This window comes from Phacochoerus africanus, chromosome 6 (genome assembly GCF_016906955.1).
Source record: "Phacochoerus africanus isolate WHEZ1 chromosome 6, ROS_Pafr_v1, whole genome shotgun sequence".
NCBI lineage: Eukaryota > Metazoa > Chordata > Mammalia > Artiodactyla > Suidae > Phacochoerus > Phacochoerus africanus.
In genome coordinates this window covers 95,913,575-95,937,085 of record NC_062549.1, presented here as the reverse complement: position 1 = coordinate 95,937,085, position 23,511 = coordinate 95,913,575, and the positions used below count along the sequence as shown (strand labels likewise).

The 23,511-nt window shown below is 43.5% G+C and overlaps 1 protein-coding gene and 1 pseudogene across 2 annotated transcripts in view; both read right to left on the bottom strand.

Moving 5' to 3' along the window:
* Positions 1-23,511, bottom strand: part of NUP210L (nucleoporin 210 like) — a 129,788-nt gene that overhangs the window by 11,155 nt on the left and 95,122 nt on the right. For both annotated transcript variants that reach the window (XM_047784527.1, XM_047784528.1), the window contains exons 26-34: positions 23,346-23,426; positions 23,125-23,256; positions 16,533-16,691; positions 14,951-15,042; positions 12,497-12,671; positions 8,203-8,378; positions 7,022-7,239; positions 4,435-4,571; positions 534-660 (exon numbers count right to left, since the gene is read on the bottom strand). In XM_047784527.1, the coding sequence (XP_047640483.1) occupies positions 534-660; positions 4,435-4,571; positions 7,022-7,239; positions 8,203-8,378; positions 12,497-12,671; positions 14,951-15,042; positions 16,533-16,691; positions 23,125-23,256; positions 23,346-23,426 (1,297 nt within the window). The remainder of the gene's footprint in view (positions 1-533; positions 661-4,434; positions 4,572-7,021; positions 7,240-8,202; positions 8,379-12,496; positions 12,672-14,950; positions 15,043-16,532; positions 16,692-23,124; positions 23,257-23,345; positions 23,427-23,511) is intronic.
* On the bottom strand, positions 20,358-20,564 carry LOC125130028 (cytochrome b-c1 complex subunit 10-like; annotated as a pseudogene).

The following is a 23,511-nucleotide window of genomic DNA, read 5'->3' as shown; positions in this document are numbered from 1 at the left end:
AGGAGGCTCTGCCTCGAGGATCAGGTGGGCTACAGTTTTATAGTCCAAGGGGAGTGGGGGAACTCCTGGTATTTAAAATAAAAAAATCAAGAACGAGGGTCAGTGGGAGTTCCCATTGTGGTTCAGTGGAACTTCCATATGTTACAGGCATGGATGTAAAAAGAAAGAAAAAAAGAAGGAAAGAAAGAAACAAAGAAAGGTGTTCCCATTGTGCCGAAGCAGAAATGAATCTGAGGTTGTGGGTTTGATCCCTGGCCTCGATCAGTGGGTTAAGGATCCGGTGTTGCTGTGAGCTCTGGTGTAGGTTGCAGACTCGGATCTGGCATGGCTGTGACTGTGGTGTGTAGGCTGGCAGCCATAGCTCCTATGAGACCCCTAGCTTGGGAACCTCTATATGCCGCAGGTGCGGCCCTAAAAAGAAAGAAAGAAAGGAAAGGAAGGAAACTTGGATTGCTAATCCAAAGGGGTAAGTGAACTGAGGGAGGATAGGAAGGTTGGGAATGATCACCCAGACCTAAGAAGAGATTCCTGACCTTTGAGATTGACACCATTTCTGCCAGTGGTGATGAAGAGCTTGAACACAGTTGAGTTGGGGGTATTGGTGAGATAAGTCTTGAGATCATAACTGAGTGTTAATCTTGATGATGTATTGACCACCACCTGTCAGCAAACCAAAGGAAAATTGGTATCTAAGTTCTTAGAAAATCTGGTTCCCTTCCTCTCCATCCTCCGTAACTTACTTAACTAAAAGCATCTGTTCTACATAAGAGCAAATTGCCCTTCTGGTCATCACATATTTGAGAACCACAAAATCTGTTCACTTTCGAGAAGAAAATATTTTTTTCTAAAAGGAGGTCTTTGTCCATTATTCCTTCTGACATATCTTCCCTTTGTATGACTGTCTATTAAAATGACTTTGAGGAGCTCCCGTCGTGGCGCAGCAGAAATGAATCCTACTAGGAACCATGAGGTTGAGGGTTTGATCCCTGGCCTCACTCATTGGGTTAAGGATCCAGCATTGCTGTGAAATGTGGTGTAGGTCACAGATTCGGTTTGGATCTGGCGTTGCTGTGGCTGTGGTGTGGGCCAGCAGCTACAGCTCTGATTCACCCCCTAGCCTGGGAAGCTCTAAAAGGACAAAAGATAAAAAAACTAATTAAATAAAAAAAAAATGACTTTAAGAGTTCTCGCTATGGCGCAATGGGACCAGCGGTGACTTGGGCGTGCTGGGACGAAAGTTCAATCCCTGGGTTAAGTGGGTTAAGGATCTGGAGTTGCTGTAGCTGCGGTTTAGGTCACAATTGTGACTGGATCTGATCCCTGGTCTGGGAACTCCATATGCTGAGGGGGTGCGGAGGCGGGGGCGGGGGGGGGGGGGGGGAGTGGTGGCCAAAAACAAAACAAAATAAAACCTTGGGGAAAAAACGACTTTGAAGAAAATTGCAATTTTTTTCTTTTTTTTTGTCTTTAGGGCCACATCTTTGGCATATGGAGATTCTCAGGCTAAGGGTCAAATTGGAGCTGTAGCTCCTGGCCTACACCACAGCCACAGCAATGCCAGATCTAAGCCTCGTCTGCAACCTACACCACACCTCACTGCAACGCCAGATCCTTAATCCACTGAGTGAGGCCAGGGATCGAACCTGCATCCTCATGGAAGCCTGTCAGTTTCGTTTCCGATGAGCCGTGATGGGAACTTCTCTTTCTTTTTTTTTTGGCCATGCCCTTCAGTATGCCTGAAGTCTCCAGGCCAGGGATCAAACCTGTGCCATAGCAGTGACCTGAGCCACAGAAGTGACAATGGCAGATCCCCAACCTATCACTGACTCCCAGACTTTTATGTCTAGCTACCTTAACATATCCATTTGACAGCTAATAGACAACCAATTTTTCAGGACCAAAACAAATCTCAAAACCATTCTACCAAGAGTCTCACCCATTTCTTTCTCTCTTTCTTTCTCTCTTTCTCTCTCTCTCTCTCTTTTTTTTTTGTCTTTTTGCTATTTCTTTGGGCTGCTCCCACGGCATATGGAGGTTCCCAGGCTAGGGGTCGAATCGGAGCTGTAGCCACCGGCCTATGCCAGAGCCACAGCAACACAGGATCCAAGCCGCGTCTGCAACCTACACCACAGCTCACGGCAACGCCGGATCCTTAACCCACGGAGCAAGGGCAGGGACCGAATCTGCAACCTCATGGTTCCTAGTCGGATTCGTTAACCACTGCGCCACAACGGGAACTCCTCTCTCTCTTTCTTTCTTTCTTTTTTCTTTTTTTCTTTCTTTCTCTCTCTCTCTCTCTTTCTTTCTTTCTTCCTTCTTCCTTCCTTCCTTTCCTCCCTCCCTCCCTCCTTTCCTCCTTTCCTCCTTTCCTCCCTTCCTCCCTTCCTCCCTTTCATTCTTTTGTTCTTTCTTTCTTGGCTATGCCCATGGAATATGGAAGTTCCAGGACTAGGAATGGAACCCATGGCACTGTAGTAACCAGAGCCACAGCAGTGAGAACACCAGATTCTTAACCTGTTGAGCCACAAGGAACTCCTTATGCATTTCAGTTGATGGCAATTCTGTTCTTTTAGTTGTTCAATCAAAAATATAAGTGGGGGAGTTCCTGTCGTGGCACAGTGGTTAACGAATCCAACTAGGAACCATGAGATTTCGGGGGTTTGGTCCCTGCCCTTGCTTCAGTGGGTTAACGATCCAGCGTTGCTGTGAGCTGTGGTGTAGGTCGCAGACGCAGCTCGGATCCTGCATTGCTGTGGTCTGGCGTAGGCTAGTGGCTGAAGCTCTGATTGGACCCCTAGCCTGGGAACCTCCATATGCCACAGGAATGGCCCAAGAAAAGGCAAAAGGACCAAAAAAAAAAAAAATATATATATATATGTGGGAGTTCCCATCCTGGCTCAGTGGAAACAAATCTGACTAGCATCCATGAAGACACAGGTTCAATCCCTGGGCTCACTTCGTGGGTTAAGGATCTGGTTTTGCCATGAGCTGTGGTATAGGTCACAGATATGGGTCGGATCCACCATTGCTGTGGCTGTGGTGTAGGCCAGAAGCTACAGCTCTGACTCAACCTCTAGCCTGGGAACCTCCATATGCCACAGGTTCAGACCTAAAAAGACAAAAAAAAAAAAAAAACAAAACCCTAAGTAAGGGAGTTCCTGCCATGGCACAGTGGGTTAAGAATCCAACTGTAGCCACTCAGGTTTCTGCAAAGGCACAGGTTTGATCCCCGGCCTGATGTTGCCACAGCTGTAGATCAGGTCAAAGCTGTGGCTGGGATTCAATGCCTGGCCCAGGAACTTCCATAGGCCATAGGTGCGGCCATTAAACAAACAAAGAAACAAATGAAAAACCCAAGTCAGGAGTTCCTGTTGTAGTAGTACAAACCCTAGTAGTATTCATGAGGATGTGGGTTCAATCCCTGGCCTTGCTCAGTGGGTTAAGGATCTGGTGTTGTCATGACCTGTGGTGTAGGTCACAGATGCAGCTCGGATCCTCTGTTGCTGTGGCTGTGGTGTAGGACGGCAGCTGCAGCTTCCTTTCGACCCCTAGCCTGGGAACTTCCATATGCCTCAGGTGCAACCCTGAAAAAGCAAAAAACCTCCCTCCAAACTCAAAACTCAAAGTCATTCTTGATTCTCTTGCACCCTATATATAGTCTGTCAGGAAATTGTCAACTATATCTATAAAATATATTTAGAATCTAATCAAATTTTCACCACCTCCTCTGTTATTACCCTAGTTCCCTGTCATATCTCATCTAGGTTACTGCAATAATAGCCTCCCGACTGTTTTTTCAGATTCTACATTGCCTCTACAGTCTAGTATCAACTAGTAGCCATAACAATATTTTATTCATTTTTTATTTTTTTGTCTTTTCTAGGGCTGCATCCACGGCATATGGAGTTCCCAGGCTAGGGGTCAAATCGGAACTGTAGCCGCCAGCCTATGCCACAGCCAAGCAACATCAGATCTGAGCCGTTGTCTGTGACCTACACCACAGCTCATGGCAACGCCGGATCCTTAACCCACTGAGTAAGGCCAGGGATCGAACCTGAAACCTCATGGTTCCTGGTTGGGTTTGTTTCCTCTGCACCACGACGGGAATTCCGGAAAGAGTTACTCTTGATTCTTCAACTTTTTTTTTTTTTCGGTCTTTTTGCCATTTCTAGGGCCGCTCCTGGGGCATGTGGAGGTTCCCAAGCTAAGGGTCTAATCGGAGCTGTAGCAACCGGCCTACACCAGGGCCACAGCAATGCGGGATCCGAGCCGCATTTGGGACCTACACCACAGCTCACGGCAACGCCGGATCCTCAACCCACTGAGCAAGGCCAGGGATCGAACCTGAAACCTCATGGTTCCTAGTTGGATTCATTAACCACTGAGCCACGATGGAAACTTCTGATTCTTCAACTTTTATATCATTAGGTTTACCTCTCGATATGTTTTCACCAGCCCTGGGATGTCATGAAATATCGTTGCTGTTCCTGGACTCCTGGCTACTCCTACTCCAGTGACAATGTCTGTTTGTAGAATATTGTCAGCAGAAATCATCCATGTCCCGGGTTCACCTAGGAAAAGACAAGAGAAGGCACTTGGATATAAATCGAAGGTCACTCTAACCTTACTCAGAATACAAATCAGTAGACCATTTAAGCATGTGTATCCTTCCCAGGAGGAACACCCGGCATTGAGGATAACTGTTTTCTGCATGTCACTTTCCCCTTCATATATCATGCCAGCAGAATAAAATAGGAACTACTGACCCTCAGAATCACAAAAGGAGCTACTTAGTTGGAGAATGCAATGGTTCTCCTTTGGAAAAAGAAAAACTCTTTTTACACATAGGGATAACTCTCTGATTAAACTTTATATACCCTGCTAAGGATGAAGCTGCTTTGAGCTACTAATTGATAAGAGCAGGAAGACTATAAGCAAGGGTCAACTGGCAGAAGAGAGGATTCATTTACTTTGGTTTAAGTCTCAAGGTAGCAAAAGAATGTCAAATATTAGATTAGGTTACTGATCCTGGCATGTGGCACTTCTGCTTCCTCATCCAAAGTGTATGGCTTTGGGAGTTACCATCTTGGCTCAGTGGTTAATGAATCCGACTAGGAACCATGAGGTTTCGGATTCAATCCCTGGCCTTGCTCAGTGAGTTAAGGATCCGTCGTTGCCGTGAGCTGTGGTGTAGATCGCAGACTCGGCTCAGATCCTGGATTGCTGTTGCTCTGGCGTAGGCCAGCAGCTACCGCTCTGATTAGACCCCTAGCCTGGGAACCTCCATATGCCATGGGAGCGGCCCTAGGAAAAGGTAAAAAGAAAAAAACAAAAAAACAAAAAAATGCAAAAAATCCCCAAAAAATAAAAAAACAAAGTGTGTGGATTTGGGATGCTCCCAAAATTCCAGAATGAAAGACAGAGGGACAATCCTGACAGAATCTGGGAAAAGGGAGTTAAAAAGCCTCTGCTTCATTGACAAAAGATTAACAATCATGGTATTATAAGCAGAGTTAGCTCACCGGCCCTAGATAACATGTTTTAAGTAGTGGTTGCTTGCAAGTCAATTTGGAGGATCTGACCTAGGCTGCATAGAGCTCCCTTTGGATCAACTCCAAAGTATATAGTTAGTGTTAAAGTCAGGTCCAACATTATATCACTTTACCCAAACACATGTCTTCATAGTTTCCAAAAGAGGATGCACAGCTCAAGGCCACATACACTAGCCAGTCTTACTTGGATGGATGGATTATATGGTGGCATACCCCCAGTCAGTTTATGCCATTTTGGAGTATGCAACCTGTAAGCCCAAAGATAAAATACATACTGATTTTCTTTTCTTTTCTTTCTTTCTTTTTTTTGGTCTTTTGTCTTTTTAGGGCTGTACCCGTGGCATATGGAGGCTCTAACTGGAGCTGCAGCTGCTGGCCTACACCAGAGCTATAGCACGGTGGGATCCGAGCCACGTCTGCATCCTATGCCACAGCTCACAGCAACACTGATCCTTAACCCACTGAGCGAGGCCAGGGATCGAAGTCAGATTCATTTCCGCTGTGCCACGATGGGAACTCCAGATTTCTTTAACTTAATAGTACTTCTTAGAACAGAATTGCTTTGCTAATCAAGAGTATAGTGTAGGGAGTTCCCTTTGTGGCACAGCAGAAACAAATCTGACTAGTATTCATGAGGACGCAGGTTCCATCCTTGGCCTCACTCAGTGGGTTAAAGGATCTGGTGTTGCAGTGGCTGTGGCGTAGGCTGGCAGCTGTAGCTCTGATTTGACCCCTTGCCTGGGAACTTCCTTATGCCAAGAGCATGGCCCTAAAAAAAAAAAAAAAAAAAAAAGGTATAGCATAGCCCAGTACAAGACCGAACCTTCTTACAGTGATAGTATAGAATATGTAGGAGTTAGGCCTTCAAATGTGCCTCACAAAACAGTGTACATACAATTGGTTCTTAGAAATAAAGCCTTATGGTCCTTTCCTTCCTTTGATTTCATCCTTTACCGATGTTCAACTTAGCAATTACCCTCCTTCAGAAGCTGGGGATGGACACAACTTAGAATAGATTTACAAGCAGATCCTGCTGAGTAGCATTGAGAAATTTGTCTAGATACTCATGTGGCAACAGAACAAAGGGTGGGGAAAAAAATGTAATTGTAATGTATACATGTAAGGATAACTTGATCCTCTTGCTGTACAGTGGGAAAATAAAATAAAATAAAAGGATACTTTAAAGAAAAAAAAAAGAAGCTGGGGATGGAGGAGAAGGCACAATACTCACACTGCCTATATATATTCAATAGGCGCTTGATAAATACTATGGGCTGAGCTCTAATTGGCTGGCCATGGAGAGACATGGGCCCTAAACAGAATTATATGGAAGATAATAAAGCACATAAAAGTATCTTCTTTCTCAGAGAGCCCCTTAGATTTTAGATAATTTGGAAAAAATTCTCTAAGGGATGAATTGCTTTCTAATCCTGTCAGTTGTGTGGTTGAGAAAGGGAAGGTATACAAACCATTCTGGCTGAGGAGGTGGGTGCTGAAGCAGATGACATCTCCCACAAATATAAGCGTGGTGTCTGGCTCGATGGCGTGCTCTACAGAAACAGGAATATAATCTGCCATGCCTGGATGTCTTTGGTCCCAGAGCCCTATAAGTGTCACCCCTCTGTTCACAGCCTGGGCCATGTATGTATAGTTCTTATTCCCTGGTCCAATAAGCAGCAGGTCATCTCTGAAAGTAGACATGAAAAGTAGAAATCTCTGAAAAGAGACAACATTTAGGAAATGGTTCTGGGGACAGATTCTATCACAACACTTTATATTCAATAGGTCAAAAGTTCAGATTGGGGGGTTCCCATTGTGGCTCAGCAATAACAAACCAGACTAGTAACCATGAGGACTCGGGTTTGATCCCTGGCCCAGCTCTGAGCTGGTTAAGGATCTGGCGTCGCTGCAGCTGTGGTGTAGGCTGGCAGCTGCAACTCTGATCTGACACCTAGCCTGGGAGCTTCCATATGTCATGGGTGCGCTGCTAATTTAAAAAAAAAAAATCAGATGGAATTCTACAATGGAGAGTAAACAACTAGGGGCTATGGATCAGGTCTATTACCTGCATATATATATATAGTGCCCAGTAAGGGGTTTTTTTTTAATTAAAATTTTTTTCCAGTACAGCTTTTTGATAATACTCCAATTAGCTCACCATGGGAGCTTTCTATGAAGTCAAATTTAAAATGTCCTGAAATCTTTCTTTGTTGAACAACTAATTCTGGTCTTTTCACCATCTTTGTGAAAGAACGATCAGATTCCAAGTGCAGTACATGAAAGGGATTTACTGGAACTGCTGTATAATATCAGGCTAATCTACAAGATTTTTTCTTTCTTTCTTTTTTTTTTTGTCTTTTTGCCATTTCTTGGGCCGCTCCTGCAGCATATGGAGGTTCCCAGGCTAGGGGTCCAATTGGAGCTGTAGCTGCCAGCCTATGCCAGAGCCACAGCAACGCGGGATCTGAGCCACGTCTTCGACCTACACCACAGCTCACGGCAACACCGGATCCTTAACCCACCGAGCAAGGCCAGGGATTGAACCCTCAACCTCATGGTTCCTAGTCGGATTCGTTAACCACTGAGCCACGACGGGAACTCCTACAAGATTTCTACCACAGTGTCAACATCATTCCTTTGCCTTCCATACCTGTTCAAAGCCAGATAAAGTTGGGCATTATGTGTGTGGAATTTCTCTCCGATGCTATTATAAAACTGGACAACGAAGGTGAGAGACATGCCCAAGGGAAAGGCTGATAGGGTCCTTCCTTGAGCTGCGTACAGCTTGGGTTGGCTGCTTATTCGCAGGTAAGTCACCGGTGCTACCTGTGGAAGACAAAACCTACTGTACAGAGGAGGATGCATTGGACAGGAGCTTCAGCCATATTCTCAGATTTATGATCAGTGAAAAAAACAGTGTTCCTCTTTCATAGGAAATAATTAGCTCTTGATTTCAGATGACAAATCAGAGTGAAAAAGAAATATGACAGCATAGGAAATGGCTTTTTAATTATTACAGTGGAAATGTGAAGAGAAGTTGGAGCTTTTTGAGTAAAGGATTGCATTCCATCTATTTGGTGCAGAGTGTCAATATTTATTGTTAAATAACTGATAATTTGTCAAGAATTATCACTTTATTTATTTATTTATTTATTTATTTATTTATTTATTTATTTATTTATTTTTGTCTTTTGTCTTTTCAGGGCCGCACCCGCAGCATGTGGAGGTTCCCAGGCTAGGGGTCCAATCTGAGCTACAGCTGCTGGCCTCTGCCAGAGCCACAGCAACTCGGGATCAAAGCCACGTCTGCGACCTACACCACAGCTCATGTCAATGCCGGATCCTCAACCTTCCAGGCGAGGTCAGGGATTGAACCTGAAACCTCACGGTTCCTAGTCGGATTCATTTCCTCTGCGCCACGACAGGAATTCCCTGTCAAGAATATTTTAGACTGTGCTTTCACACTGTAAGATAAACTATGTTATGGTAAAAGAAGCCTAGCATTGAACCCTAGCTTTATCATTTCATGGATTCATTCAACCATTCTAGGTTTCCTATTTCTTATCAGTTTAATAGGGATAATAATAATACCTGTCTCATAGGGTTTCTGTGGTAGTTAGATGAGGTAATATATATAAAAGGAGTAGCGCAGAAGCTGGAGTATACTAGATTTTTTAAGGCCTAAATTTTTTTTGTTTGTTTTATTTATTTATATATTTTTATTTTTTGTCTTTTCTAGGGCCACACCTGCAGCATATGGAGGTTCCCAGGCTAGGGGTCCAATCGGAGCTGAAGCCGCCAGCCTACACCACAGCCACAGCAACGTGGGATCCAAGCTGCATCTGCGACCTACACAGCAGGTCACAGCAATGCCGGATCCTTAACCCACTAAGAGAGACCAGGGATGGAACACACAACCTCAAGGTTCCTAGTCGGATTTGTTAACCACTGAGCCACGATGGGAACTCCTTGTTTGTTTTAGACTAACTTACCTCAAAGGTCTCTTACAATTCTAAATTTTTAAAAAATTCAGAGCAAAGCCTAATTTTGGTGGCAGTGGATCTATACTTCTCCCACACCAACCCTTCTGGCCAAAGCTGCTCAGAAGACAGTCATACCAATTTGAGGCTAATTCTTCTCCCCACTCCCCACCCTGCCCCAAGCTCTGGCCACACTCTCGGCATATGGAAATTCCCGGGCCATGGATCGAATCTGAGCCAGAGCTATGACCTATGCCACAGCTGTGGCAATGCCAGATCCTTAACCCACTTCGCAGGGCCAGGGATTGAAACCTAGTTGCCACCGAGACAACAACAGATATTTAAGCTGCTGCCCCACAGAGGGAACTCCAAGACTAATCCTTTTATAAATTAAAAAAAATAATAATAAAGCTACCCTTTTTTGGGGGGTGGGGGTGCTACACTCATGACATGTAGAAGTTCTAGAGCTAGGGACTGAGCTCACGCCACAGCAGAGACTCAAGACACAGAGGTGAGAATGCCAGATCCTTAACCTACTGTGCCTCCAAGGAACTCCAGCTATCCTTTATTTTTCTTTTTTGGCTGCCCTCATAGCATGCAGAAGTTTCCTGGGCCAGGGATTGAACCCTGAATCCTTAACCACTAGACCATAAGGGAACTCCCAGAGAAGTTTCTACTCCTTAAAAAAGGAAATCTGGGAGTTCCTGCTCTGGCACAGTGGGTAAGAATCTGACTGTAGCTGCTTCAGTCATTGTGGAGGCAGGTTCAATCTTTGGCCTGGGATCAGTGGGTTAAAGTATCTTGCATATTTCTTTTTCAGGATGTCTTTGGCTATTCTGGGTCTTTTGTACTTCCAAACAAACTTTAAAATATTTTGTTCAAGCTCTGTGAAAAATGTCCTTGGTAATTTGATAGGGATTGCATTGAATCTGTAGATTGCCTTGGGTAGTATAGGTCATTTTGATAATATTAACTCTTCCAATCCACGAGCATGGTATATCTTTCCATCTATTTGTGTCATCTTTGATTTCTTTCATCAGTGGCTTGTAGTTTTCAGAGTACACGTCTTTTGTTTCTTTAGGTAGGTTTACTCCTAGGTATTTTATTCTTTTGGATGCGATGGTAAACGGGATTGCTTCCCTAATTTCCTTTTCTGCTTTTTCATTGTTAGTATATAGAAACGCCATCGATTTCTGTGTATTGAAAAAGAAAAATGGAGCTGGAGGAACCAGGCTCCCGGACTTCAGACTATACTACAAAGCAACAGTCGTCAAAACTGCATGGTACTGGCACAAAGACAGACATATAGATCAGTGGAACAGGATAGAAAGTCCAGAATTAAACCCACACACCTACGGCCAATAATCTATGACAAAGGAAGCAAGACTATACAATGGAGAAAGGACACCTTGTTCAATAAGTGGTGCTGGGACAGCCACATGGAAAAGAATGAAATTAGAACACTCCCTAACACCATACACAAAAATAAACTCCAAATGGACTAAAGACCTAGATATAAGACCAGACACTATCAAACTCTTAAAGGAAAACATAGGCCAAACACTCTCTGACATAAACGACAGCAACATCTCCTCAGATCCACCTATCAGAGTATTGACAATAAAAACAAAAATAAACAAATGGGACCTCATCAAACTTAAAAGTTTCTGCACAGCAAAGGAAACCCTCAACAACACGAAAAGACAACCCACAGAATGGGAGAAAATCTTTGCCAGTGAATGAACTGACAAGGGATTAAGCTCCAAAATTTATAAACACCTTCCGCAGCTCCATACCAAAAAAACAAACAACCCCATCCAAAAATGGGCAGAAGATCTAAACAGACACTTCTCTAAAGAAGACATACAGATGGCCGAGAAACACATGAAAAGATGTTCAACGTCACTCATTATTAGAGAAATGCAAATCAAAACCACGATGAGGTACCACCTTACACCAGCCAGAATGGCCATCATCCAAAAGTCTACAAACAAAAGTGCTGGAGAGGGGGTGGGGAAAAGGAACCCTAGTACACTGTTGGTGGGATTGTAAATTGGTGCAACCACTGTGGAAAGCAGTATGGAGATTCCTCAGAAAACTAAACATAGAACTACCATTTGATCTAGCAATCCCACTCCTGGGCATCTATCCAGAGAAAACCTCGACTCGCAAAGACACATGTACTCCGATGTTCATTGCAGCACTGTTTACAATAGCCAAGATATGGAAACAACCTAAATGTCCATCGACAGAGGAGTGGATCCAGAAGATGTGGTACATATACACAATGGAATATTGCTCAGCCATTAAAAGGAACAAAATTCAGGCATTTTTAGCAACATGGATGGACCTAGAAACTATCATGCTAAGTGAAGTCAGCCATACAATGAGACACCAACATCAAGTGCTTTCACTGACATGTGGAATCTGAAAAAAGGACAGACTGAATTTCTTTGCAGAACAGATGCTGACTCACAGACATTGAAAAACTTATGGTCTCTGGAGGAGACAGTTTTGGGGGTGGGGGGAATGTGCTTGGGCTGTGGGATGGAAATCTTGTGAAATCAGATTGTTATGATCATTATACAACTACAGATGTGATAAATTCATTTGAGTAATAAAAAAAAATAAAGTATCTTGCATAACCACAGCTGCAGTGTAGGTTGCAATTGCAACTCAGATTAAATCCCTGGCCTGGGAAATTTCATATGCTGCAGGTGTGGCTATAAAAATAAAAATAAATACAAAAAAAAAGGAAATCCGGGAGTTCTCTGGTGGTCTAGTGGTTAGGACTTGGTGCTTTTGCTGCTGTGGCCTGGGTTCAACCCCTGGTGTGGGAACTAAGATACCACATCAAGCTGCAGCACACAACAGACCAAAAAAAACCAAAAACCAAAAACCGGAAATCTGCCTCTTATGGCCATTACATTCCTTTTATCTTTTTGAGTAAGCCCCTGAACTCACCTGAACCCCAGTTATAGTTGTTTGGTTGACTCCAAAAGGTTCTATGGAAGTGACTTCCAATACAGCAGTACCTGCAATGGAACCAGCTTTCAGGAGCCCTTCACCGTCCTCCTCAATGACAGATGAATTAGGGAAACACTTGAGAACACGGGAACTCACAAAGGCGGCCCCTTCCCTAGGGAACAAATAGGGCAAGTGGCATCTCTTTGATGGCTCTGTTTGATCAGAAAGGAGTAGAGATTGCCAGGATCACTGTTAGAGGCTGTACCCTGAGGCAAATGCTTGCCATTCTCTATGTTGTGTAGTTATTTGTTCCTCAGGTAAAAATCAGCCTTTGGATTATGCATATCTCTTTAAAAATCAAATACTATTAGATAATTAATATTAAAAATTATTTGGCCAAAAGAATTGAAAACAGGAGTTCCCGTTGTGGCACAATGGAAACAAATCCGACTAGTATCCATGAGGATGTGGGCTAGATCTCTGGCCTGCCTTGTGGGTTGGGGATCCAGCATTGCCATGAGCTGCGGTATGGTTGCAGATGTGGCTCGGATCTGGTGTCGCTGTGGCTGTGGTGTAGGACGGCAGCTGTAGCTCTGATTCGATCCCTAGCCTGGGAACTTCCATACGCCACGGGTGTGGCCCTAAAAAAAAAAAAAAGGGAATTGAAAACAGCTACAGTCAGCTTTCATATCTGTGGGTTCTGCATCCACAGATTACTGACCACAGATTGAAAATTTCATAAAGTTCTGAAAAGCAAAATTTGTATTTGCCTTGTTCTGGCAAATATTTACATAACATTTACATTTATTATAGGTATTGGGGAGGATGTGCATAGGTTATATGCAAGTACTACATCATTTTATACAATAGATTTTGTATCTACAGATGTTTTGTTTTGTTTTGTTTTTGCTTTTTAGGGCCTCATGAGCAGCATATGAAAGTTCCCAGGCTAGGGGTTGAATCGGAGCTACAGCTGCTGGGCTACACTGCAGCCACAGCAATGCCAAATCTGAGCCACATCTGCAAACTACACTGCAGCTCACGGCAATGCTGGATCCTTAACCCACTGAGCGAGGCCAGGGATTGAACCTGCATCCTCATGGAAAATAGTTGGATTCATTTCCACTGACTTAAAACTGGAACACACTTATCTGCAGATTTTGGTAGGGGGATGTGGGTCCTAGAATCAATCCCCTGTGGATAGCAAGGGACAAGTGTGTTCAAACAAATACTTGTAATGTGAATGTTCATAGCAGCACTATCCACAATAGCTGAAAGGTGAAAACAACCCAAAAGTCCACCAACAGGTGAGTGGATAAACAAAATGTGTTATATTCATCAATGGGATATCATTCAGTCATAAAAAGGAATGAAGTACCAGTATAAGCTACAATGAGAATGAACCTCAAAAATATGCTAGGAGTTCCCATTGTGGCTCAGAACCCGACTAGGATCCATGAGGACTTGGATTCGATCCCTGGCCTTGCTCGTGGGTTAAGGATCTGGTGTTGCCGTGAGTTGTGGTGTAGGTTTCAGACATGGCTTGGATTCTGAGGTGCTGTGGCTGTGATGTAGGCCGCCAACTACAGCTCAGATTCAGCTCCAAGCCTGAGAACTTCCATATGCCACGGGTGCAGCCCTAAAAAGACAAAAAAAAAAAAATTTATGCTAACTGCAATAAGCCAACACACAAAGTCACATATTGTATGATTTCACTTACGTGAAATATGCAATAGTTAAATTCATAGAGATAGCATAGTAGTGGTTTCTAGGTGCTGAGCAGAGGGGAGAATTTTGAGTGACTGCTTAATTGGTATGAGTCTCCTTTGGTGGTAATGAAAATGTTTTGGAACTAGATACAGGTGATGGTTGTACAATACTGTGCATGTGCTAAACGCCGCTGAATTGTACAATTTAATTTTTTTTTTGTCTTTTTGCCTTTTCTAGGGCTGCTCTTATGGCATATGGAGGTTCCCAGGCTAGGGGTCTAATCGGAGCTGTAGCCACCAGCCTATGCCACAGCCACAGCAACTCGGGATCCGAGCCGAGTTTGTGACCTACAGCACAGCTCACGGCAACGCCGGATCCTTAACCCACTGAGCAAGGCCGGGGATGGAACCCGCAACCTCATGGTTCCTAGTGGGATTTGTTAACCACTGAGCCACGACGGGAACTCCTAATTTTTTTTTTTTAATAGCCTCAGTATGCAGCAACTTGATGTGGGATTTCAGTTCCCAGACCAGGGATTGAACCCAGGCTGCAGCAGTAAAAGTGACAAAACCTAACCACTAGACTACCAAGGAACTCCCCACTTTAATTTTATGTTATATAAATTTCACTTAAACCAAAAAAAAAAAAATTATTTGTGGGTTAGAAAAATCACCTAAGGCAATAGTTCTTTCCATGTGCAATGTTTCAATGAGGGTAAAGTTAGATCCTGGCCTGCCTTACCTATTGGTATGGAGTTTGAGCTGAGAATTCATGGGCATAAGAATTTGCTCAGGTTGGCACTCTGGATAGAAAAGTTGGAGCTTTTCAAACACCTAGAATGAGAAAATAATGTTTTCCTAATTTCTGGAAAAGATAAACGATGACCTTTACTCACAGGATTTACTTACAAATGGTCTGCCTAACTTTGGTTTAGCCCAATGTCCCACAATCCTCCTTTCCAAAACGAGCATTTAAAACATATCTAGGTAATCTAGAATATACAATTTAGCATTAGCCCTGCTTCTGACTACAAGGGACTGGGAATGTGACAAAGTTTACACTTACCACATCCTCTACATTACTTAGATATTAGGTATAAAGTAATTATGGAATTTCTAATTTTAGCTCTAATAACCTGAAAAGAGATTTGAGAGCTAACAACCTATAGTAATTTTTTTTTTGGCTTTTTAGGGCTGTACCCATGGCATATGGAGGTTCCCAGGCTAGGGGTCCAATCGGCGCTACAGCTTCCGGCTGACATCACAGACGCAGCAACCCAGGATTCGACCTGTGTCTGCGACCTACACCACAGCTTACAGCAATGCCAGATCCTTAACCCACTGAGCGAGGCCAGGCATCGAACCCACAACCTCATGGTTCCTAGTTGGATTGTTTCCGCTGCACCATGACGGAAACTCCAAGAACCTATAGTATCAGATTAGCAAGGGACACTATTCTGGTCTGCCATCTCTTAGTAAAGTGATTTTTCCTCTATACTGCACTGCATCAGGGAATCAAAGCCAAAATAAAGGAGGGGGGAAAGATAAAAATAAAAAAATTAGTCCCAAATTCAGAGGTAGAGAGACTAATTTGCTCCACACATATGATAATTTTTCTTTTGAATTCTCAAAACAATAATGCTATTTAGCTTTCAGCTTGAGAAAATACTTGTACTCTTGTACCTTACCAGAAGTTAGGATAGGATTTCATTCTACCTGTGACTATAGCTAAGTGGACTATATCATAATATCTATGTTAGGCAGAACAAATCAGATATTAATCTCTCTTTAGTTATTATGGTGTTCACATACTGCGTTCATGGTGTGGGGAGCTGAGGGGATTGCATGTGCTGTAGTTTCTTTTCTTTTTTTTTTTTTGTCTTTTTTGCTATTTCTTTGGGGTGCTCCCTCGGCATATGGAGGTTCCCAGGCTAGGGGTCTATCGGAGCTGTAGCCCGGGGCCTACGCCAGAGCCACAGCAACACCAACTCCGAGCCGCGTCTGCAACCTACACCACAGCTCACGGCAACGCCGGATCCTTAACCCACTGAACAAGGGCAGGGACCGAACCCACAACCTCATGGTTCCTAGTCGGATTCGTTAACCACTGCGCCACGACGGGAACTCTGTGCTGTAGTTTCTAATGTCAGTACTTACATAGAAGAAATTAGCAGGAGTAACAAAGATCTAGAAACCATAAACCTGTTCCAGGGACTCCTCTATCAATTTCCCTATCTCTATTCAGACTAAGCTCTTCATGGATAAGAGAATATAACTTTCTTCTCCTTAATATATAAAGACATGATTTAGGTTTGAGACCTTACCAGGATCTGAACTTCATCCGACAGTTCCAATAAATTCCCCTCAAACTGCCCAGAGGAACTGTTCATGCAGCGGACAGTGACTCTGATGGTGGTCCGACCAGCTGCTTTTGTGTGAACCACCATGGCAAAGTTATTCTCTACTGGGAGTTGTAGAAAAACCTAGACAGTGAAGGGAAGGATTAAGAAAGATTCATGAATACACACTGTACCCTCCCTTCTTTGTTGTAATAAGGAAAATGTATGTTGGAAATAGCTATCTAGAAGAATTAGAGGAGTTCCCATTGTGGCACAACGGAAATGAATCTGACTAGTATCCACGAAGACGTGGGTTTGCTCCCTGGCCTGGCTCAGAGGGTTAAGGATTCAGTGTTGCCCTGAGCTGTGGTGTAGGTCGCAGACATGGCTCGGATTCCACGTTGCTGTGGCTGTGGTGTAGGCCAGCAGCTGTAGCTCCGATTCGACCCCTAGCCTGGGAACTTTCATATATTGCAGGTGTGGTCCTAAAAAAAAAGGAGTTAGAGTTCCAGGGCTTATTTTCATATTTATTTATTTTGAGATTCCTAGCAACACAGTCACCCCGAAAGCAAACTTCTGTTTTCAGTTCTCAACAAATTCTGGAAAGATTCTTATGCAAGAATTCTGTTCTTGAAGTCAATTCATTGTAGGAGAAATATAGAAATGAGGAAGGGATTTCTAGAATGGGTTCAGACAGAACTTTAGATGAGAGAGAAGTGAAGCCATCTACTGCTGGAGGTCAGAGTGGTAACAAGGAAGAGGACGAGAAAGGGAAGCCGTTGTTTTAGGACTATGCTAAGACTAGCTAACCATCTCTCTACTTGCTCCACTCACCATTCTAGTCTAGACCGGATAAGGTTTAGATCTTGACAGGTTTCTGGCACGAGGGCAGGGAGGGTCAACACTAAGGCACATGTCGATGTAGGCCCTTGCCTACCTTTTTGGCATTCATTTCATGTCCTATCTCCTCCGCTTTCTTGCTGTGTGGAGGCCTCAAGACCTTCCTTCTAGCTCTCTTTACTCATACAGAGTTCCAAGTTCCCAAATCAGCTTTCCCTTTTCCCCTTCATAAAAACTTGCATTTCCTTTGTGCAGATTTCAATTAATTGTCTGGAAGAAAGTCTTAAGCTAAAGAACGAGTGGTTTATAATTATTTCATCCAAGTGAATTTCTAAATGGTGACACCACAGAGCAGGAAGTCTAGCTTTCAGGGCATTAGAGACCTTTCTTTCTTTTTCTCCTCTTTCTTTTTTCTCTTTTTTTCCTTTTTAGGGCCACATCTGCAGCATATAGAATTTTGCAGGCTAGGAGTCAAATTGAAGCTGCAGCTGCCGGCCTACACCACAGCCACAACAACGCCAGATCCAAGCTTTGTCTGCGACCTACACCACAGCTTGTGGCAACACTGGATCCTTAACCCACTGAGTGAGGCCAGGGATTGAACAGACATCCTCATGGATAGTAGTTGGGTTCTTAACCTGCTGAGCCACAATGGGAACTCCTAGAGACCTTTGTATTTGCCTACTTCTTTATCCAGTTTGTCTATATAGGACCTAAGGCAGGGGAAGAAAATCTTTGTATGCTCTCAATCATTTCTTCCACTAGAGAAAAGAGTGATTCTATTTTTTTTTTTTTTTAGGACCTCACCCGTGCTATATGGAAGTTCCTAGGCTAGGGGTCGAATTGGACCTATAGCTGCCAGCCTACTCCACAGCCACAGCAATGCAGGATCTGAGCTGCGTCTGTGACCTACACCACAGCTCACAGCAACACCAGGTCCTTAACCCACTGAGCAAGGCCAGGGATCGAACCCACATCCTTAGGGATCCTATCACTAAGCCATGACGGAAACTCCCAAGAGTGATTCTTTAGAGAAGAAAATTAGAGAAAAGAAGTAGAACAATGCTAAGGCCTAAGCCATTCTCTCACACAATTCCTATTTGCTACTCAAGAAAAAAAAGTCAAGTAGTTCCTGCTGTGGTGTAGTGGGTCAAGAATCCAACTGCAGTGCCTCAGGTCACTGCAGCAGTGCAGGTTTTATCTCTGGCCCGGCACAGTGTGTTAAAGGATCTGGTGTTGCCACAGTTGAGGCGTAGGTCACAGCTGTGGCTGGTTTCAATCCACAGCTTGGGGAAACTTTCATATGCCACAGGTGTGGCCATTTAAAAAAAAAAAAAAGCCAAATCCTTCTGTAGAACTCTAGCAAACTAAGTACTGTTCTATCTCTCTTCAGTTCCAAGTATAACTAGATTCTGGGTAGCCCTTGACAGATAGAAGGCCCAACCACCAGAGTTTCCTTGGATTATAGATTTGGAATTTTTTTTTTCTTTTTGGGGCCATACCCATGACATATGGAAGTTCCCAGGCTAGGGGTCGAATTGGAGCTACAGCTGCCGGCTTATGCCACAGCCACAGCAACTCGGGATACGAGCCATGTCTGAGACCTACACCACAGCTCACGGCAATGCCAGATCCTTAAACCACTGAGCGAGGCTAGGGATTGAACCTCCAACCTTATGGTTCCTAGTCAGATTTGTTTCTGCTGCGCCGCAGTGGGAACTCCAGATGTAGAATATTTTTAGAAAATTGGAAATAGATGTATTTTTTCAGACTTTTCTTTTTTTCTTTTTTAGGGCTATACCTGTGGCATATGGAAGTTCTCAGCTTAGGGGTTGAATTGGAGCTGCAGCTGAGGCCTAGGTCACAGCCATGGCGACACCAGGTCTGAGTCACATCTGCGACCTATGCCACAGCTTGCAGCAATGCCAGATCCTTAACCTAGGGATTGAACCTGCATCCTCACAGAGATAATGTTGGGTCCTTAACCCGCTGGGCCACAATGGGAACTCCTCCTTTTCTTTTCTCAGGTTTTAGAGTAAGGTTTAATGCTAAAACATTAAGCTCTTTTTAAAAACATAAAGACTTAGGAGTTCCTGTCATGGCTTAGTGGTAACAAACCAACTAGGATCCCTGAGGATGCAGGTTTGATCCCTGGCCTTGCTCAGTGGGTTAAGGATCTGGTGTTGTGGTGAGCTGTAGTACAGATCGAAGATATGGCTTGGATCTGGTGTTGCTGTGGCTGTGGCTGTGGCTGGCAGCTACAACTCTGATTGGACTCCTAGCCTGGGAACCTCCATGTGCTTCGGGTGCGGCCCTAATAAGACAAAAAGACCAAAAACAAAAACCAGCAAAAAGAAACACACAAAAGGAAACATAAAGAGGGAGTTCCCATTGTGGCATGGTGGAGAGGAATCCCACCAGTATCCATGAGGATGTGAGTTCAATCCCTGTCCTCGATCAGTGGGTTAAGAATCCGGCATTGGAGTTCCCATCATGGCACAGTGGAAACGAATCCGACTAGGAACCATGAGGTTGAGGGTTTGATCCCTGGCCTCACTCAATGGGTTAGGGATCCAGTGTTGCCGTGAGCTGTGGTATAGGTCACAGACACGGCTTGGATCCCGAGTTGCTGTGGCTGTGGTATAGCCTGGCCGCTACAGCTCTGATTCAACCTCTAGCCTGGGAAGCTCCATATACTGCTGGTGCAGCCCTAAAAAGACAAAAGACAAAAAAAAAAAAAAAAAAAGAATCCGGCATTGCCGTGAAATGTGGTGTAAGTTGCAGATGTGGCTAGGATTCCATGTCGTTGTAGCTGCAGCATAAGCCAGCAGCTGCAGCTCTGATTCGACCCCTAAATATGCTGCAGGGTGGCCCTAAAAAAAAGAAAAAAAAAGAAAAAAAAAAGAAGACATAAAGGCTTATGCTGCATTGTGGATTTCCTCAATGGCCTTCCTGAGGGCTTTGGCCATTTCAGGTGCAGCAGGTGCTGAACTGGGAGGAGGTGATACCACCAAAGGGAACTGTGTCCTGAAATTTGCCATTGATGTAAGGTACTCAGTCCAGAATCAGCTGCTAGTTGGTGGCCCACACCAGCCCCATGGCACCTTATATGCTCAAGGTAGGATTCCAATTCTTCCCCACCTCCTAATAGTGTGGTCCCAAGAATGTGTACAGCATTCACCTTTCTAGTCTTTTTGTCTTTTTTTTTTTTTTTTTTTTTTAAGGGCCGCACCTGCGGCATATGGAGGTTCCCAGGCTAGGGGTCCAATCGGAGCTGCAGCTGCTGGCCTACGCCACAGCCACAGCAATGGGGAATCTGTGCCTCATCTGTGACCTACACCGTAGCTCATGGCAATGCTGGACCCTTAAACCACTGAGCGAGGCCAGGGATGTAACCTGACTCCTCATGGATGCTAGTCATGTTTGCTAACCACTGAGCCATGACGGGAACTCCAGCATCCAACTTTCTTACTCTTTTTTTTTTTTTTGTCTTTTTAGGGTTGCACCTGAGGCATATGGAGGTTCCCAGGCTAGGGGTCTAACTGGAGCTACAGCTGCCGGCCTACACCACAGCCACAGCAACGCCAGATCTGAGCCGTGTTTGCGATCCACACCACAGCTCACGGCAATGCTGGGTCCTTAACCCACTGAGCAAGGCCAGGGATCGAACCCACAATCTCATGGTTCCTACTCAGATTTGTCACCTTTTTTTTTTTTTTTTGAGGCCCGTTGCTAACTGGACAGGTACTTTGCTCATTTATTTTTTTTTTCCCCTAAAATAACGTACCAGTATCTATTAAACCAAAAACATACACCTAGCCTTCATCTCAGCCAGGGATCCAACCCGCATCCTCATGGAGGCTTCACTGGGTCTTTAACCCACCAAGCCGCAGTGAGAACTCCCCCAACTAATGTTTCTAAATCTTTTCCCACCATAATTGAAGACTTAAGCTGCATCCTTTAATTCAGGCTTCCCCTTTTAGGGAAAGCATTAGGACAGAAAAAAAATTGTATTTATTTAATATTTATATTGAGTCTTTTACTTTTCTAATGCAGGTTGTTTAATATCCACATATTTGTGAATTTTCCAGTTTTCTTCTTGTAATTGATTTTACAAGAAGAATTTAGTTTAATTAAAAATCAGTTACAGTATGGTTGGAAAAGATGCTTAGTATGATTTCAACCTCATTAGATTTATTAAGACTTGTTTTTGGGCCTCATATTGCCACCTTTCTTGATGTTAATGTCAACTGCCCATTGTGCAGCACAGATATGATTATTAATGTTATTAAGTGTATCTGAACATGTGAAAAGATTATATTATATATTAAAACTATAATAATACTACTACTTTATATTCATAATGTCTTACTCATGTAACATAATCATTTGCTCACAAATACAACATTATACAACAACAAATACATCAAAGGAAGCACTGGTTTTTGTTTATTTGTTTGTTTGTTTTGGTCGCTTCAAGGCATATGGAGTTCCTAGGCCAGGGATCAGATCTAAGCCACAGTTTTGAATCTATGCCACATTTGTGGCAACGCCAGATCCTTAAACTACTGGGCTGGGCCAGGGATCAAACCTGCATTCCAGCGCTCCAGAGAAATTGCCCATCCCATTGTGCCACAGCGGGTACTCCAAAGCACTGCTTTCTTGAGAGCTCTTTCCAGCAAAGTATATTAAAAATCAATATAATATTAACTGAATGCTCTAATTTGGATTTTTTTTTTTTTTTTTGCCATTTCTTGGACCGCTTCCACGGCATATGGAGGTTCCCAGGCTAGGGGTCGAATCTGCGCCATAGCTGTTGGCCTATACCAGAGCCACAGCAACTTGGGATCCGACCTGCGTCTGCACCCTACAGCATAGTTCACGGCAATGCCGGATCCTTAACCCACTGAGCAAGGCCAGGGATTGAACCAGCAACCTCATGGTTCCTAGTCGGATTCGTTAACCACTGGGCCACAACGGGACTCCTGGATTTTTTTTTTATACTTAAAGGTTTATTATAAAAGTTATGGCAAGTAATAAAGGATAAGAATGCAGAAAATTATTTTAAAAATTAAAATATTATTTAATAGTTGCATAGACGATATTAATATTTAACATAAACCTACTGTGATGGAAATGACATGAATGATCTTGACCATGGAGCATACAAATAATTTAAAGGAAGTAAAAAATATCAGAAGAAATATAACTATATATATTTTTAAAAAATTCAAATACTGTATTGTTTTGACAGTTTTCCATCTCACAAAATGAAAATCGATGATATAATTTATTAAAGCTAGTAATTTTTTGCTATCATACATTATTTGAATTGCGACATTATATCCATTGATCGCAATTCCATTTGAAATTCAAAAAGAGTACTGAAAGTTTCTCTGTAAAATTCAACTCTTCTTTTTTAATTTGGATTCTTCATATGATTTTCAGCTTTCCAGCTTTCACAGAGCAAAAGGAAAAGCAGGAATACTATTGTGTAGTTTAGAAGTGAATCAGTTAAAAATTTACGATGAAGTAAAATAAATTTATTTTATTTTATTCTTTTGGCTGTGCTGGTGGCATATGGAAGTTCCTAGGCCAGGGACTGAACCCATGCTGCAGCAGCGACCCAAGCCACAGCTGTGACAATGCTGGATCCTTAACCTACTGTGCCACAAGGGAACTCCAGAATAAATTTAGTATTAAGATCCTCAAGGTAATGTAATAGATAAATTCATACCTCTGAATGCCTGGGCACTAGATCCAGTACATCCCTTTTGCTCATGGACCAATGGAATGTGAGCCCAGGGTTAGCATTGCTGAAGGAGAAAGGGGTCTGGGTACTGGTCACTCCCATGACATAAACTGGCATCTGAAAAGGAGGAGTAGTTTTGTGCTATGTATCGCATCTAGATGGCATTATCAAAAAAAATGAACCTGGAACAGAGTCATCATACTGACCTCAGTGGCTGTGATGAGTCGTGTTGCAGCAGCGAGGATCCTAACAGCCCTTAGCTGCACAACTTCAATTTGCACTTCATCCTGCTCAACATGGTGGAGAGCAAGCTTAGGCTAAGAGGGAGTGTCAGTGGGATGGACAGAGATGCTAATGATAACTAGTTTGTGG